The sequence below is a fragment of the Lampetra fluviatilis genome, chromosome 56 (assembly GCF_964198595.1).
Source record: "Lampetra fluviatilis chromosome 56, kcLamFluv1.1, whole genome shotgun sequence".
Lineage (NCBI taxonomy): Eukaryota > Metazoa > Chordata > Hyperoartia > Petromyzontiformes > Petromyzontidae > Lampetra > Lampetra fluviatilis.
Window position 1 is genome coordinate 179,532 of NC_136330.1, and position 18,946 is coordinate 198,477.

The 18,946-nt window shown below is 45.6% G+C and overlaps 1 protein-coding gene and 3 non-coding genes across 8 annotated transcripts; all 4 read right to left on the bottom strand.

Moving 5' to 3' along the window:
* Positions 1–880: 880 nt before the first annotated feature.
* On the bottom strand, positions 881–17,181 carry LOC144950038 (RNA-binding motif protein, X chromosome-like). Of its 5 annotated transcripts, XM_078880008.1 has the most exons (10): positions 17,143–17,181; positions 15,726–15,847; positions 14,367–14,473; positions 13,485–13,602; positions 11,977–12,076; positions 10,572–10,655; positions 10,151–10,233; positions 3,490–7,652; positions 2,842–2,932; positions 881–1,615 (listed from the first exon to the last, which is right to left on the bottom strand). In XM_078880008.1, exons 2-8 carry the CDS (start codon positions 15,829–15,831, stop codon positions 7,198–7,200), a joined length of 1,053 nt encoding a protein of 350 aa, XP_078736134.1. In that variant the 5' UTR covers positions 15,832–15,847; positions 17,143–17,181; the 3' UTR covers positions 881–1,615; positions 2,842–2,932; positions 3,490–7,197. The 5 variants fall into 5 exon arrangements, with proteins under 5 accessions (XP_078736134.1, XP_078736136.1, XP_078736133.1 ...); XM_078880010.1 differs by lacking the exon at positions 3,490–7,652; XM_078880007.1 differs by having other exon boundaries at positions 2,842–7,652.
* LOC144950212 (small nucleolar RNA SNORD61) lies at positions 11,337–11,403 on the bottom strand. Its single transcript, XR_013640361.1, has one exon. It is a non-coding gene; the product is annotated as a small nucleolar RNA SNORD61 (small nucleolar RNA).
* LOC144950213 (small nucleolar RNA SNORA17) lies at positions 13,917–14,052 on the bottom strand. Its single transcript, XR_013640362.1, has one exon. It is a non-coding gene; the product is annotated as a small nucleolar RNA SNORA17 (small nucleolar RNA).
* LOC144950211 (small nucleolar RNA SNORD61) lies at positions 14,756–14,824 on the bottom strand. Its single transcript, XR_013640360.1, has one exon. It is a non-coding gene; the product is annotated as a small nucleolar RNA SNORD61 (small nucleolar RNA).
* Positions 17,182–18,946: the final 1,765 nt, after the last annotated feature.

Here is an 18,946-nt window from a genome sequence, read left to right on the forward strand (position 1 = left end):
ACATATAGCATTAATGAAAATATGTTAAATTACAAATATAATTTTCTGATTGACAATTTCTAGGCCAGCAGAGGCGGCCTTGCTGGCCCTGACGGCCCGATTCTGCGGCTGCCAATAGCGATGATCCCAGCAGCAGCAGAGAGCCGTTGTCGGTCGTCTTGCTGGAAAGAATCCGGAGCCACTGCTCCATCACTCCCACCACCTGCCCCACGATTGTCAGGACTGACAAACGGCGCCCCACTATTTTAGACGCACACTCACAGCCCACCGTGGTATTTTTATTCTGGTGGCATGAGGCCGTTGTTGGGATTTGAATTTAGGGTGTGGAACCCTTCTTACTTGGCCTTTCAAACACAGGCTCAGAAAACCACAGGGCCTCTGTGATTGCTTTGGTGTTCAATCGCTCCACATATTTAGTAATATTGGAGGTTGTCGTTGAGCCAGGACCGCTGAGAGCCTAAGTTCAGCGGCCTGTGATTAACCCGGATTTCTTCCGAAGGGATGGGCCTCATCCAAGTCAGCAACGACTGGACCAAAATTGCATACTTGAAATTTAATGGGTAAATTCCAGCTCTCACTCCATACAATCCCTGATCCATCACCCACTTCCCCAATGTCCCATTCTGCATTCTACACCTCTCCTCCCAGGTGGCCATCGCTCACCTCGTATGCACCGCAATATTCTTTTGAATAACAGTTCATAAAACACAACCGTGAATACTTGCAGAAATAACCACACATAGATCGGTGGAGTTATCAAGAGTCCACATCAATCAACGCAGCATCTCCAATGTCTGTAAAGGGCCTCTTGCTCCAACCCCAATCACCAGATGTGGCTGGTTTTGCTACACTCGCGAGCAAAGGAAACATTACACGGAACTGCAGTGCATCTCTCCAGGGAGGGTTTATTGAATAAAAATACTGTTGCAAAATATGCTTTGCCCATTCACACATCCAGCTTTTCATCGCCAATTCCCAATTCCCAATCGCATGTGTACACAAATGAGTTCAACACAAAAGTAAAAACACAGGGAGTCTTCCTGTCCTAGTGTGCGACTAATGATCTGCATTGACGGGTGAGCCAGTGGTTAGAATTAAATGATAGGGACCGGTTTCACCATAACCATGGGAAGCATTGGATCGGATTAAACGAAGTCTCATCAACAACGTTGTACATTGTAAAGTGACTGCCGCGATCGATGTCAAAGCACGAGCAGCATTTGCCGACTCAGCAAGTTTGTCGAGAAACCCGATGACTTTTGGGGTTTCCCAAGTGACGCCATTTTGTCAAAGGGACAAATCTCGCAACATTCTGCGATGACACGAATCATATTTAGGAGTGACCCAAGGTGTCTCAACGATCCTGCGTCAGTTCACGACGTGTAATATTCTTTATCGTGACATTTGGAACAGCCGCCCGGGATCAACGCAAGGCTCGGCACCCGGTGGAGCTAGTCTCGGTGCAACGCGACGACGTCATGAAGACGAGAACCGGGCGACTCCCCAAGGCCTTCAACTCCTCAATGCTGCTTCTCTCCATGCCTCCAGAGGTGCTGGATGCACACAGCCTCATCGTTCGTCGAGGCCGACACGGTCCATCCCAACACTTCTCAGTCTAGAGCCAAGAGATGAGAGAAATTCATTGAGATAAGCAGGGTGGGGGGTTTGCCTCTGGACATCACGTGTGGAGGAAGAACCAAACACGCCAAACAATGAGAGCAGCTTTCACTTGGCAATGTGAACACGTGTACATGCACAGCCTGTTTGTCAATCCACTGTTGGATGAGAGCTGCCCCAAACCTGTAAGGGTTATTGGACCATCCAGAACTCCTCTTATCCACAGCCCTATTATCCAAGACTCCTATTATTTACTGCAGCTGTAGGGGTCTGTGGCCCTGTTCCTTTCTATTTCTGCAAATGTATCCATAAAGCACAGCAATGCTGCTTCCTAATATTCAGTTGTTTTATGGATAAGTTGAAGCAAATTACTTCTATAATTAGCAGGTTAATACCGGCTAATTGACATTGTCATTAGTCCTATTATCCGCAATTTACTTCGGGGATAAGAGTTGTGTCAAATCCATTCTGTTACCCATAGGGTTATCTGCATTCTTTTACCCCGCAGATAATGAATTTAAATCGCAGAGGATCTCATATCACGAGGGATAAGAGTGATGTACTTCACCATGCTGGTCAGTGAGACTTGTTGGTGTATGACCTGCATTGTTCAGAATCAGAATATTTATCTTGGAGCAATCCGATGAGATATGAAGCTTTTTCACAGATGTCCAGTCGAGGCAGGTCAGATAGTTACATTACAAAGATAGGAATGCACAGTACAGGAAAGGTAAGATAGTCACTACCTTTAATGCAGTTACATTAAAAGTAACATGTGTGGAAATCTGCGTACAAAAGACATGTATCCTTGCAGTTTGCAAGTTGTGTGTAAAATAATAGAAATAAAAAACAATAAATCGCACGTTGAGAAGGGTATCTCTCTCCTGCCCCTTGGGTTCAATAACAATGTACAGTTATTTTTCAAGTCTTCATTCAGCCCCACAGATGAACGCAGGCGAAATGGTGCATGCGAATTAGAGGCAGCGCATTCACCTGTGTGAATGGATTTAGAGAAGAGCCATCTTAGTTCCTAGCACTGCACAAATCCAGAAAACTGCTTTAATGACGCAGTGTCACATACACTGCAGTCAGCCACTCCCACGCTCGAATCAGGGAAGTTTGCTTTGTGCAAGTTGTGCCAGGGAGCCTTTGAAAATATGTATCTGGCCACCCCTTAATTTGGGGTTTAGAACGCGAGTGGGCGTAATGAAACCTGGTACGTACCTCTCGGTGGACGTGCGTTTCCAACTGGCTGCTTGTTCATAAGACACCAAATTCAGTTGGTGCTCGGATCACGATGAATCGTTGGCTCACTCTGCAAAGAGAACGGGCGGACATGCTCGTTAGAGGTCGGCCGGCAGCGCAGACACCCGCCAGCGTTCACACTTCCCTACAGCGCCCTGCGATAACGCAAGTCCAAATCATTCAACAGATTCATCATTTTAAGTCGCTGCATGACAAGGTATTTTCTTAAAAACCCACACTCAAGGAAAAGGGGGGGGGAGGGAGATATTTTCTGTCATGACGAATGTTTAAATTCAATCCCAGTTTGACGTTGGGACGGACAGTTTTTGAACAATGCACCGAATATTCTGTAACGCTAAACAAAGGATTTTCTGACATTAACGTTCTTGTTTTGCGTGTCATTCAACAAGTAGTCTGGCAAGAAACACGTTTTTCTCGTGGAATCCGATGAAGTCAGTTCAGACCAAGTGAAAACTCTGGCATTGAAAGGTTACGTGCTGCATTCATCTATTTGAAAACATTAAAGAAAATAATAACTGGCTACAAGTTTTTTTTCCCTGGGGAAATGAATGGAAAATGACGAAGTATGTTTTTGTTTGGGTTTTGCTTTCTTTTTTTTTGAGTTACCAGTCCTCCATTGCTTGCCGTCCCAGATGAATTTTGACTCCTCCACCCTGATCCGTCCATGTTGCCGTTTGAATCCTTGTGACATTGGCTTTCAGGAGTGGATTCGTTAAACATCGGTTTCGACACAAACAAACCCAGCATCACAGCTACGGCAGGCTACTGCTTGTACGTGGACCCTAGTCGGTTACACTTTTACCAATGTACCATCAAGCGAGACGCATCGTGTGAGATGGCACCACAACACCTTGCAAGCCAATGGAGGGGCTCGTGGATGCCAGTGGGACACTCCAGCCACATTCAAAGACGCCATTTAGAATGAAACGGCTCTCATTTGACATTGTATTTGCTTCATATCAGCCGTCTGTATTTCTCAGCCCATCAACACCGACTGGAGATGCAATTAATTTGACATTTGCTAATGAGCGCAGTAACAAAGTGCAGAGATGCGCAGATGCTCGTCTTTCTTTTTAAAATCGTAACATCACCGAGCACTGATCATTCAACACTTGTGCTCATTTTAAAACAGGACTAGAGAACGCCAATTACTAGAGACAAGGACCACGTAATAATAAAATTGAAAAACCTTGGCATGCAAACGGCCTGTGTGAATGAGCGATTGAACTGCCTCCCTTCACCGCTTTGGAAGGGCAATGGCAGAGGAGCTGTGAATGGGGGAAAAAACGGAAAGTCGGAGTCGCTTACTGTTTGATGAAAACCGGCAGCTCGGAGCACGGACTGGTGGTGCAGTGCCCTTGCATCTGAGAAAGCCGGTCTTTTTTACGTTGCTCAATCTCTCAGACTACAATCTCCCACATGGTGGTGTGAATAAAGCTGGCAAACCAATACAATCGAGGAAGTATTTTTATATTGGAATGCAGAGTTCATTTTCTGTCGCCACGTGACAACACAAACAAGCAGGCTATTCCATGCAAGTTGTTTTTTTGGTCTGAATGTTTTAAAGTGTTGCCTCTTGGTTTGGGTTTGCAGCTTAGTTTACGTGGAGATTGTAATGAGACCATGGCCACGGATGAACCGTGTACTTGTGAGAATGTTCCTTCAACTTTGGAATTCCTACCAAGGTACACCAGTGACAAAATTAACTCAATGTGAAGCAATTTTATCAGTCTGGTATTCTAAATCCAAGTTCAGTTTCGCTTTCCCATTTCATGAACCTGAACTGTGCTCACATGTAAACATTTCAATGGGGTAGCTGTGACCCACGTCGTTGTATTGCAGTATTGTTTTAATGTAACTCGTTGATGTGCCCACGATTCACCCTTCATGTCTCCGTGAAGTCACAAAGGGTAAAATTATCTGATCTTCTCAATCGTTGAAGCTCCCACGAGAGCCTGTGTCACTATTTGCATGGATGCGAAACACAACCGCGCATTTGATCAGCGCATTTACGTTTGAATGCTGGTCATGCTCAACAATGTAAGCTTGGTTAACGTTGCATCGTAATTAACATGTGAACAGGGCTTTGCTTTTGCTGATAATAAAGATTTGGCAATTGCATGATGACACTGCGTAGATGCCATGTGACATGACCTGTTGGGAATGGGTAGTTGCGAGGCAGCTTGGTGTTTGGGCTTCATCCGTCGCTATGAAGCGGACTCTACAAACCCTGTGATGTTCACAAGAGCAGGGTATAGTGTACCAAAGCTCAAATGAAACATGTACTAGCCGATTAATTGAAAGCTCTCCTCTTACAAGTCTGAAGTCTCTTGCTAAGAGGATTCTCAATGGGTTTGTGCACGTGATAATTAAACAGGAATTAAACAAATTGATTGAAAAGGTTTTAAATGTTCTATTTACCGATTACCATCAACATGGCAAAACGCAGAACATGCACGCTCTGGAGATGTAACGTGTTGCTGGCAGCCTCACTTGTGGTTGTAAAGGATGTATGGTTTGGCAACAACAGGATGGCTGCCACTGTTGGTTAAAGTGTTGGGAAACGACCGCGGTGGAACGATTATCGAGTGCTCGGCTCGCAATGTGGCTTTTGGTCCTTTCCCATCATGAAGAACAGGGCAAACGACAAACGAGTAGCGACACTCCTTCAGCTTCAGGTTAAACACATTTCAGACTGCGTTTCCACAATTGACTTTGAATAGCGCATGGCCAAACCCTACTGAACGTATGAAATGTAACTTCATATTTCAAAAACTTTCAATTTTCCTTCCAAGGCAATAATCTTTTGATCGTTTCAATAGCTGTTCCACTGAAGGCAACTCCGCAAGACTTTTTTTATTTTGGCTTGAGATGTTTTGAGAGATGCGCCCATTTCATTTGGGTTTGTTTTGGTCACTTAAATCTGTTTAACCTGCACGACTGAGATGCTCTGTCACGAGCCCGCTTGGTGATTTGAATGGAAACTTTCACTTCTGTCTCTCTCGTTTATTTGTTTATCAAGTGTCACGACAGTTGAATTACTACAAAAACTCAAACAGCATTGCAAACACGTTCTCCCGGCGTGTACAACATCGTGAACTCCGCTGTTGCGACTGTATTTAGAAGAGAACCCAACTTGTGTTCGTTTCCGACAACTGTTAAAAACACCAGCACAGCAGTAAAAATGCAAGACGTGGGAATCGGCTCGACATTGACGTTAGAAAAGTTGACGGTTTACTCAAGATTGGGATTTTAATATAATTTTGAAAATTCTGCTTTGGTGTTGAATATGTACATGTAACAGCTCCATGACGAGTGTCTGCGTATTCAGACACTCCATTTTGTTGCTGTTGGAATATTTTTGCCTCATGCGTTATTTCACTTTCCCTGGACGGCAAATTAAGGCCGATATATACCTGATGTCAACTAAAGCATGTTCCACACCCCTTGAAATGGGCCCTCAAGCCTCCTGTAATGGTTTTCCTTCATTTTAAATCATCAGACCTATAATCAGATGTTTGCTATTGTATCTCTTGACATCAGGTTCCTTCTAAATGTTTTGACAAATCCAAGTGTCGATTTTCTTAATGCAAATCTATTCCGCCATCTAACATCGCACTCGTCGTTACCTTGCCATTTTAATTGGAAACATGAACACATCCTAAGACTGCACGTCTATTAACAATATACGTAAAATATTAATACCATTAATATCAAATGAGACTCGCCAAAGTGAAAAAAAAAATTAGGCCCCACGGCATTATGGAAAAAACCTCAAACGCCTCTTATTGACCACCAGTGGCGGCAGCATCCTGATCTAGCTGGCAACCGTGCTGCAGTACAACACTGTACTGACGATATCCAATCAAGATAAATGCCACTGTACAATGGTCACTAAGCATGTCTTGACTCACAGTAAGTTAAAAACATTCTCATTTGCACCGTCATTTGATTACGTAGCCGATGTACCGTGTTGCACCGCCTTTTTTCAGGTGAATTATAACTCGCATGTTTAAATACTCCACATGTGTTTTGAGCATTGGAATCTATTATAAATGTTACATTGCTAATCAGCTACGCTGCCTCACTGAAAATTAAAGCGGCTGCACATTCGGCTTTTCCCATAATGCCTCACACCAGCCTAAACACAATGACATCTTGGCCACCGCCTGCCGACGGCACTCTCACTGGCCGGAGAGTCCATGAGCTTGCCAAATAACACACATTAGTCGTATATAGTAGTAGAAATAATGACAGGGATAACAATGACAATCGGGTGGGAGGGGGACATTAACATCCAGGGCTCAGCTCTGCTCAGTAGCGGCTCCTGCCCCTAGAATCCCCACCGCGTGCGGCAGGGGGCCCATAGGAATCCCGAGCGGGGGCGCCATAAGAATCTCTGGGGGGGGCCCCGTACGAATCTCTGGGCGGGCCGTACGAGTCCCTCGGGGGGCCATACGACTCTCTAGGGGCACCTCTCCCTCCGCGTCCTGCCCCGGCCCCGCCGTAGGGGTCACGCGGGGCTCCCCCCCCGCGGCCGCCGGCCGAATAGGCATCGCGCGGCTGAAAGCCGCCGCGGCCACCGTCCCCGCCGCGGCCCCCCCGGCCTGGACGGTCCCCGGAGCCACGAGTGGAGGCGCCATAACGCGCGGTGCCGCCACCGCCCCCGTAAGCGTCGCGTGAGCTCGCGCCGCTGTAGTCTTCGTAGCGTGCGGTGGTACCGCCACCGCCAAACGAGCCGCGCGTGGGCGGGGCGCTACGGGCGCTACCTGTGGGGTTCAGTCGCAACTTGTGAATCCTACAACATTGTGGATTTCAGCGGGTACAAAACAGTCCTGCTGCCTGCATTTAGTCCTACAGGAGCTTGAATGGACCACAAACGTTTCCGGTGCCTGCGTTTAATACCAGTGCGAGTCGATCTCAAATGTTTGATTTAGACCTGCATTTAATCCCAGCGATTTGAGTTGGTCTCAAATGTTTCCGCTGCCTGCCCTTGCAGGAGTTGAATCCATGAGTTTCAGAGGTGCGCGCTTTTGACAACTTGCCCATAAAATAATCCCACATGAACTAAACATTTTCACTTTCTTTTTGAATGTGGATTTCATTTATTCATGAGCAACTTTGTGTTTCTGAAATGGGATTCCATCAATACTTGGGAGCAGTTTGGTTCACGAGCTAGAGGTGATGAGATCTGTGTCGATACTCAAGAACTCTTCATTTCAGGATATAATGCCCGTGCTCTGGTGGCTGTGGAAAGAACTGCACACAGGGTTTGTGGCGACACCACTGAGGCTGATTCAGAGACCAAGCAATTCACAACAGACGCAGTTAAGGGCTTATAGCGCTTGCATGAAATAACAGTGTTGAATTCCTGTAGCTGCTCCTTAGGGTCTGTGGAAATAGCAAAATCTGTGTATTGACGATTGATGCTGTGGTATAGCTTATAAGCCAGTGTGAAAGTCAAAATTTGAAAGCAATCTGCATCTTTTTTTGTTACAGAGTTCTCTTCGAGAGTCCTTCTATATAACAATCTGAGGACTGACACTTAAAAAACCATTCCAATTCGTTTGAAGTATGAACACAATATTCCTTCTTTACATTGTAAAAAAATGAAGCAAACTTCATTTTTCTAGTTCTCATTCTCAAGAGCACATTTTTCTAAAAAAACAACATAAAAAACACGTGTAATGATCAAAAAATGTACAAGGCAATTATAACTCCGATTCTATTTTAATCTCTCGTTGGAAAGATGCAATGTCTCTAGGACATGAATAACATTCAGCCACTGCCTCAGGTTGCCGTCCCAAAGCAGGCATTTGTTATATTGTTGAAATGCACTTCCTCGTAATTATTTTAAACAAAATGTACCTCTCCAGAGATGGTGGATGGTTGTGAAGCTCTACGAGACTAACAGCAGCAAGATATTAAGGTTTTACCCATCAGACAGCTCGCCATGCGCATGCTCAACTATACGTAGAGTTCGTGAATTGTATGTCAAGGACGGCAAATGTTTTCAAGAGACCCTCGATTCAGGAGATTTGTGTAGTTAAATCACCCTGGCACACCGACTCGTTCATGTTCGTGCCACCACACAGAATATTACTGCAGCGCTTTTGACTCTAGGTGTCAAAGCAGCTCAGAGGTCAGACTGCTAAGTTGGAATCGCTGGGAATATTGGCAGCTGCCAGGGATTAAACCAGGTCTCCAAGTGTAGCGAGTTGGTCTTGGATCAGTGACCAATGACTGCATGCAAAACAGATCAAATTAAAATTGGTTCTGCAACTTAATATGGATAAAGTTCCAGCTCAGAAAACTAAGAAATATTGAATCGACTGCCATGCAAACATGAATCTGTACCTAGGTGTGGGACAATGTTGCACCCCCCTCCTAGTACATGGATTTAAAAAATTGTGACATCTGCACCTGTGGGCCCTCCAACATATTTGAAGCACTGCCCTGTGAGCGCTGCAACCGGATTGTTTTTCTATGGATGCGATTATGACCATCAATGACACATGCATCAATATACCACGACAATCACATTACTTGAATTAGCAACTATGTAGTATGTTCACACTCGTCGTTTTGTATGGTAACAAAGACAATAATTTGGGGCAGGTTTTCTAAAACGATAGTACAGTGTGCAAACAAAGTTCTGGATGTTTGGGTAAAGGGGGCAGTAGTGATGGCCTTTATTAGCATAAACAATTTTCTCCAATCACATGCCAGTTTACCGATAAAAGCATAAGACCAGATCACCTGGAAATCATCTGATCCCATTAGATCTCAGAAGCCAAAGCAGGTGAGTGCCTGGATAGTGCTTGGATGCATAAACAGGTTGTCTCACGAGTGGAAAAGGCAGGGCAGCAAATAATGAAAAGTCCTGTTTCCCCGTCTACTCTCCCAGCTTTAACCAACCTGCACTATCGTGAGGCACGGTCAAATAACCCAATGACAGCGCAGGCTGCGCTCATCCAGCAGTGGATTAAGAAGTGTTGTTGTACATGTCCACTGGCAGCATGGGTCAAGCACATCACTCGTATGTACATGCACAGCACTTTAGTCAACCCACCTTAAGGATTAGGGTTTCCGCACACCATGCCCAAGAAATGTAACCATACTTTGCCACGCTGGTCGACGTAGGTTTAAAGCAATGGCAGGAAAAAAGGAAGGTGCTGTCGGGGAGTAATAAGGCATGTAATTTTTGACTGGAAGGGGAGGGGCTCGATAGGGGGGAACCGATTGAGGGGTTGGTGGGGGCACTCACTGTAGCTGTCATAGGCGTCCCTGTAGTTGCCGCCACTGGCGCCGTAGTCGCGGGACTCCCGGCTGGAGTAGCCATCGCGCTCACTGCCACGTGGAGACCACGGCGAGAGGAGCACAAGTGACAGCAGGAGACCAAGTAGGTCACGAAAGAGAGAACGCACAAAAAGAGAATCCATGAGCAAACACGATAACACATGAACAATGCAGAGAAAAAAATGCACAGGTCCATCACCTGAACCACACACCTGTACCAATATGAACTTACTCAACCATCTATCACTCACCCATTCCCACACCACTCACAGATGTCACACTCGACTTCACGCACTCAACCGTACCCACATGGAGTCACTCACCCGTCTCTACCTCCCCTTACTCACCTATACCCACGTCACTCACCCGTCTCTACGTCACCCACTCACCCGTAGGCACGAGCCCCTGCTCTGTACCCGTCGCCCCTGTGTCCCCCGTAGTGCTCTTGTGAGTCTGGCGAGCCTCCATAATCCCTGCCGGAGTAGCTGCACCAACACACGGCGCTCAGTGTAAGCTCAAATTAACAATATTATTCCCTCTTTAACATCACGGTGAACGTCAGCGCCTCCAGCGACTGCAGGGGTGAAGAGTCTCATTCTGTATGGTGCACGTTCAGTTTGGAGAAGCCATTCGATGGCGTTGGGGAATGCCAGATGGAGTCTGTTTGTACCTCGTACAAAAGCATACGTTCAGCAATGATCGGTCGCATGGGTGATGGATCACACTTCATTCACAACTACACCGGCATAGGCTCGTATAGACCCATGCACTCATGACAACCCAAACTCGCATAAAGACCCGCACTGTACAACATGTTATGTGATCTTCCATGTGTAGTTCTAACAAGAATCAGCACAGACTTGTAGGGGTGATGTGAACCCATTGTATACATCAAAAATCATAAAAAAATAAATTTCCATATATCACGATCTTAAAAAATATATCAATTGGTTCGACTGCCATGTCATTAATATTAGTGGCTAGGCCTGCGGGAAAATTCGATTCTGTGGGCCAGTCACTAACATGGAGGGTTCTATCTCATCATGACATGCCTAAAGTGCAATTGTCATTAAATTGGATACATTTTCGATTTATATTAATCGATGCAAACCACCCCTGATTTGTTTATGCCATTGCTGGCAAAGGCGTGCGCAGTGCTCAGTACTTCTTAGAGGACAAAGTGAAATAATCAGGTATTCAGCACAGAAGTTTCATCACTGCACTGGGCTAACCCTCACTGAAGTTCACACAAGCAGTGCCAGCTGCATCTACATGGGTATCGTCCTGTCATGGAAACAACGCCTATCTGCTGGCCAAACCACCTTGCGTGTCGTGTCAGCTTCCTAAGAGATTGACTGTGCTTTTCCATTATGATGTAACGATACACACGTATCTGCGCCATCTACACAAGACAAATGCGTGAAGAAACTGCCCAACACGTGCATAAACGCATTGGCAATGCTCGACACCGGGAGGAAACTGTTGTATGTGGGGGCAGACATGGGTCGCACTGGGTAAAGGAGGCGTTGGTGTCGTAGCCATTGCACTGAACTCCAATGCCAGAAAAGTCAATGAGATTGACTACACTCAGTAATTGGTACCTGCAACTCACCCAGATTTACCAGAGATTACTGGTTAACAACTGCTGTTATACATCCACCAAGTGTCAATGCATCTCTAAAAATATTCAATGAAGTCCTACATCGAGTACCTGGAGAACACTCACAAACAGCGAGATAATGTTCCCTCATCTCACTCCTCAATCCCTCTAAACCGCCGCTTGTCCACCCTTACCCTCCTTCCCGGGGGGTATAGTAGTCGTCGTAGTCGTCGCGCCGTGACGGGGGGCCGTCTCGGCGAGCTGGGGGGCCTCCGTAGCCATCCCTGTCACGGCCTGCAGCACAGGGTACCCCCAGAAATGGCTTCAATACTCATACAGTTTCCCTACACAATCACAACTTCCCCTCACCACTCGCCAGGGATATGTGGGCAGAAACAGGCAGGTGCTACATTAGAAATAAGTCCATTACATTTTTATTTTTCAAATAGTACATAAATTAGAACTCTAAGGAACCCGTTCTACATAGCAACATTACATTGATAATTTGTGAATTGAATGCATTTTGCCTATCTTTCAGTGTGGTCTCGTAAACACATTTTACTGTGGCTCAATGCTGGGTTAGGGAATTTTGAGTGTCCAGTGATTTCTCGTCATAGGAGGGAGGTAACGTTCAAAGCCCCACACAGAATAGATTTGGACTGAAGATCAAATGCATTACTGTTGGTGGGAGTGCTTTATCTTTTGCAGCTCCTGTGTAATCCACTACATTCATACATAACAGCTCCCTTTCAAGTTTCAAATTACAATTCTAAACTTAGTTTTCTGCTGCCTACGACTTGTGTGCTGAGCCTTCATGATATTTATAGCCTATTGGGGTGCCGTTTGCATGGATGACGCTGCGTGGGATGAAACTCGTTGTTGATATGTACTTTCGTCGATGTTGGAGCTTAGGTGTTTGCCATTGACCCAGCCTGCTTCGTGTTGCGCTGCCTTCTGTACCCTTGATCCTGTTTTTATTTCGTTTCTATGGTGTTCGTGCAATTTTTTTTGTTAACGTGGTTAGTGATGTTCAGCATTGAGATTTAATTTGCATAAATGTAATGACAAAATTATTCTTAACAAAAGTCAATCCTGCTTAGGTCTCACTAATCTGCATCTTTCGTCTATAGCACTAATATCGTGTTTCTATTTCATCTCACTAATCTGTACCTCTCTTCTTCCGTTATCATATCCCTATCTCATTAATCTCTCGACAGTTTTCAATCAGTGTTATCGCTTTCCACTAACTAATCCATATCTGTTTCAGGTGGGCCAAAACTCTCCGTGGCCCATTGGACGGACACCAGTTGGATCAGTTCCTAAGCTGACCGATGCTCCAAGTTTCTTAGAGGAAAAAACACAACAGCACGGTCGCCTCAGTGCTTCACTGCTCATCACGGCACCGGGGTCATTCGCACTCCTTGTGCGATTCAGGGTCGCAATTCTAGAACCATTTTCCATCCCCATTGGGTGGTCGTGTGGAATATGTGACATTGAGGTTTGTTTACGTGATGTTACGATCACTTGATTGCGCCCCGCAACTTATCAGATCTTGGAAGCGAAATAAGTTTGAGCCTGGACAGTGTCCGGATAGGCAAGTGCTCTGCAGAAGAGCCAGTTGATGGAGGAAGTCCAATAAGTCCAAGATTGAGTCAGCGAGCTAGCTGCAACGAGGGAGGGACCTGGTGATGAGGAGCCTCACCTCGGTAGGATCCGCGCCCACCCCGGAAGCCAAACCCCCGATAAGAGCCGAATCGACCACCGCCTTCGAACGATGGTTTCGTTGCCTGCTCCACCTTGATATTCCTGCCATCCAGGGGCTGTGGCAGGGGAACATGCACACACGCGGGGGGGGGGGGGGGAGAAATCACGAGTCCACCGATGGGTCTTGTGTGTAAAACTAAATCGTTACAGCCTTGAGTAGAGGGATTGTTAACCGCCCTGGATACACACACAAATACAACGTACAGGGAGAACTTATTCAAATAGTTAATTCCTGCACCACCCTGCAAACCCAACTACACGAGTTTTGTTCCTGGCCGCGATATCAACAGGAGTGCATTTCTAAACCGGCGCGGGGTTCTCTCCCCCCCTTCTGTCTGTATCAGGACAGCCACATTGGTGTTAGTGCGGCATTGTTGGCTCCACAATCATTCAGGGCGACCATGTAGGTGGCGGCCGAGTGTAAACTAGGAACCAGTTTAATCTGTGCCTCGCGTGACACAGTGAGGGCAAGGGGAGGCCATCACTGTAACGCCTAGCGGGGCATATGTGAGATGTCGGGTTAACGCATTTGGGTTCTATGCAAGGCATCCTTATTACAAAGTGCTCAAATGCCCTGGCGTGAAAGGCATGATAAAAAAACTAATTATTGCATTATTCCGACTTCAAATCAGACAGTTGTAATATTAAGACAATTTCATGCTTGAGCCTGTGTGAACATTATCAGTTGCATTTATCTATGAAAAGTCTGTGGAACTCATTGCAATAGTTTTAAACAGTGTGTGGAACTAATCAAGTGTTTTACTCTGACCAGTGTGGTGGAACCGAGGGGGGTGGAGACTGCACGGGTCACGGCACTCACCTTCCCGTTCATGTCCCTCTCGGCACCCTTCGCGTCGTCAGGGTTCGCAAACGTCACAAAGGCGAAGCCTCTGGAGCGGTTCGTCTCCCGGTCCTTCATGATCAGCACTGGGGAGGAACACGAGCAGATATTAGAGACAGAGCCATTGAGAAAGAAAGTACAGCAGAGAGGGGCACAGAACCAAAGTAGATAGACGGCCCACAGACAAAACAATGACAGAATATAGAGGCATGAACAAAGGAGTATTAGACAAAAACAAATGGTAAACAGGACAGGAGGTGAATACGGGAGACATAGGAGGGGACTCAAAGACTGGAGACTAGTATGGATCTCGATGGTGGCAGCTCAGCGCTGACCTCTGGGCCACCCCTAGTGTTCAACAGCAGTCAGTGCTCAGTACTTCTTAGAGGACAGGATGTGAACATCATTTGTTCTCAGAGTTGAAGATTCATCACAGCACCGCGATCACAACTTGGATCACCTGACCGCACACATCACAGCCTTCATGTATTACTAGGATTTGGGGTTAGCCACTTTGACCATCTTTAACAATCATTTTCCTGTGCATTATAAAAGTCGGCGAGAGCATAAAATTATATGAAAAGATTGGACAGTGTGTGTGCAGCAAGTCATTAAACTTGGCTTACAGTGCGTGTTAATACATATTTGTTTTCGTCCAGTTTTATTCTGCTATATTTGTTAAGGGTTGATTACTTTCTGTAAAGCAATGAGGCCTTGTGTGAATGGCACTGTTCAAAATGGAGTTTTCGTTCATTCCTGCCAGAACCCAGTTAACGAAGTAGTGGATCAAAATCATTATTTATTTTCAGTCAGATCATGGTCTCCACGTAGGGAGTGATGCCTTACTCCCCTATTTCGTAATTCAATGAATTGATTCAGGCTAATAATTCGATTCAAGAATGATTCCAGCTTTTTGAACAGTGGTGTGACCATAGTAGCCTGTATTAGCTGCTGGGGTCAGGTGAACCGATTACACACAAAATATTGAATTCCTAGATTTATGTTCAAGCCATAGGATGTGTGAACTGGACGAAATTAAACTATAATCGATTAAAAGCTGTATCCATACACTATAAATAAACATATGCACAAGATGCTCGGGATCTTCTGGACAGAATTAAATATTGGCTCTGTACAAAAACACTAACTCAAGTGCCAACATACATGCAAGTTTCTCTGATAGAACAGGGTTGCATGTTACAAAACAATCCAGTAGTGACCACCACCTGCCGCCTTGTGGAAGCAGTAAGGCATCTTCTCTGGGCTCCGACCACTTGCGTACAAGTGGTCGGAGCCGAGAGAAGATCCAGAGAAGATGCGTAATAAATGGAAGCGCACCTTCAGCGACCCTCCCATACTTGGAGAAGATCGTCTCCAGCGCGTTTTCATTTGTATCGGTGCTGAGTCCACCGATGAACAATTTCCCTGGGTCGACCTCGCCCATCTTGAGACAAGAGTTCCTGCAATAAACGCAAGAGCAGTTAAAACACGACACAGCAGTACGTACCGACCAGTACCAGGGCTCAGCCATCTCAAGAGCATTAAACACAGCAGTTTAGTCTTCTTTCGTATGTCGAGATGCAGAGATAAGCAACTTAATTTGGAACAGCAACAAAAATAAGTCTAGATCACTTAGCCATTCAATGGAGTTGGCTATGAGCTCATCAATTGCTTTGATTTGGCGTTGACCATGTACTGTTTGCAGTCGTTGGACAAGATAGAGAACAAGCGAGTCTTAAACACAAATCAGCACGGGTGCACGCCTTGCCCTATGATAAAATTGTATACGGGCTGGAGAATAAGCACATCGTAGTCTCCAACCTGTATCCACTACCTCTGGCCTCGGTGTCGGAAATGTACCTCCACATTTTTAATGTTATCGGCCCTATTGATGCTTTCTGGTCAGAGGTCGTGCCCTACAACACGGCAGAGAAACGGATATGCCAGCACCATCACAACGCGTGTATGAAACCACAACCTCGTGTGAACGGTCATGTTCGGTTTTCGAAGTACAATACAGGTTAACTTTCCTTAACGTTTTACTTAAATCAATATTCAGTTACATTTGAAAAGTCACCGCATAAACCTTCATGTCAGACTTTGCATTATTCCCGAGGGCAGTCGTGCTGTACGATGTTCCCCGCATGCACCAGCGTACAACCCCCACGACCCGGTAGGGCGTGTGGCGAGGCCCCCATCCAGCAGCAGAAAGGGCAAAGCATCCGCCCACGTGGGGATCACTCGACGAATTTCGGCGTTAAGCGCATGCGCAGTGGCGCCATCAGAGGGCTCTTTCAAAGGCCTGGTGGGTGGGGATCGGTAACCTGCGAACGCGATTGGTCTACAGGCGACACGTGATCGGAACGGGCCAATGAGACGCAACCTCTCGGGGCCACGACGCTTAACATGGCGGTTTAAAACACGCGGCCCGGGGTTCGCTTTCATTATCCTAGCTGTAAATACATCGGCTTAAATAAAAAAAATACTAATAAGCGATTTAGCTCGACACGGCTCGCGGGGAAAAACTCGATCGCAACGAGGCGCCTTCACCGCCACCCCCCGAACAATAGAAAATGGCCGCGAAACAAAAAAGCCACCTTTTTATTCCAAAATGTCCGCATTAAAACACAAATGTCTGCATGCGGCGAAATCGCCTCGACTATAAACGTACTATAAACGTAAGTGTGCAGATAAATAAAAATAAAACAAACGTTAATTAAAATCCGCGGAGAAAGCACAACACACAGCCACTCACCTAGATAGCCACGAACAGAATGGCGGAGCGCGCAAAGGATTGCGGGAGGGTGCGTCATGTCTCTCATATAGCCGCATAAATTATGTTAATAGCATACCGAAGGTTTCATTGGTAGGCATAAATTATGCTACTATTAAGAGCATTTGATTGGACTGCTTAAATTATGTTAATCATATGTATTGTTTGATTGGCTTCTGCGTATTTAAAATGTATTGGGATTCGATCGCATAAAATTATGTTCAACTACACATCTACGTGACTTTACCGAAAGACCCAAAGAATTCTAGATTTGAAGCTTTCGTGACTGCAATGATTCATATTCTCAGGTTTTTTTCGGTAAAGTCACGTAGGTAAAAGATTAGCTGCATCACCTTGATGCAGCTAATCTGGCTGTGACGGTCCCACCTGATGACGGAGACTTGTGTTGCCTCCGAAACGTCGTGAATTTTATTTTTATTTTGTTTTATTTTACTTTCATTACTTTTAATGTTTTACCTACGTGACTTTACCGAAAAAAACCTGAGAATATGACCCAAAGAATATGAATTCCTGCAGTCACGAAAGCTTTAAGTCAAGATTACACATTTTATTGGCTCACATTTTTGAATTACTCTGATACGTGTATTTCATTGCTTTGAACAATAGCTCATGATTTATTAGCATTTAATTGAGTTTATCCAGATACTCTTGGTTATTACGTAAATTGTGTTTATTTACGCAAGGGATAAATTGCGTGAAAATGTTGAATGCTTAGTGAACGTTAATTCGGACACCAAATTATAATGTAAACGATTATCGATAAATTACGTTCATGATTCCTCGAGCTTTGTGAACAGAATATAAACGTCTGCTTGAGGGTTGTCAAAATAATTTCGCAATAACGGTAACAATGAAAAACCGGTAATAACCGGTTACCGTTTGCCGCACATTTAAAGATGTCTCGGGAGTAATCGAAACACTTTGAATGGAGAAGCGAAGGGAGCTGCCATTGGTATAATGGGGAGCACGCGGAGGAATTGCCAAGAGGTCGCTGGTTCGTTTCGATCTCTCTGGGCGGCAGCTTAGACAATGGGGCCTTTCTCTCACTCCGCCGGCAGGCCCCGTGTGGTGGGAGGGTGAAGTGGGTGGCTTGTGTCGTGTCTAGAACGCTCTTCAGCGCCGTATGGAGCAGCCAGCCGTGATCATCGGAGGTGCGGGGAAGTCGACCAAACAACAGCTCGGACTCCTTTTAATGGGAGGCTCTTCCTCCCCCAGCAATGATCAGCAGTGGCGGAGGCATTGCTCCGTTTTCAGTGTCATTTATTGTGTAGAGCCCTGTGAGCCACGAGGCTCTTGACTCGGGTTCAACCGCAACAAACAAAACACGAACAAAGAACATCTTAAAGTGACGACGCGCAACAGAAACATCCAGGAAGGAGAAACAGCAAAAACTTTCGGAAAGAATCACCGCACATCCACGCTGTGCGAACATCCCAATGGGATGCAAGTCGAACAATCACAACCATAAGACAATTTATATAAAGTTGTCAGGCTAACTCCATACTTTAACTAACATGGCTTAACCATACGTTTTCGAAATTACCAAAATAAAGCTAAAAAAAACAATGTAACAGTGATCACAGGAACTGATTCAAATGTAACAATAAACGATATAAACAACACGTAGACCAAACTTTGCATGAGTCACTCCACAACAGCAGGGGCATCAAACATGTACAATTCACCTCTAAAGCTCAGCAGCACACTTTGAGACACGAAGGGACACGTTTCGAGGCCGCGGTGCGGTTTGTACGTTCGCCCATTC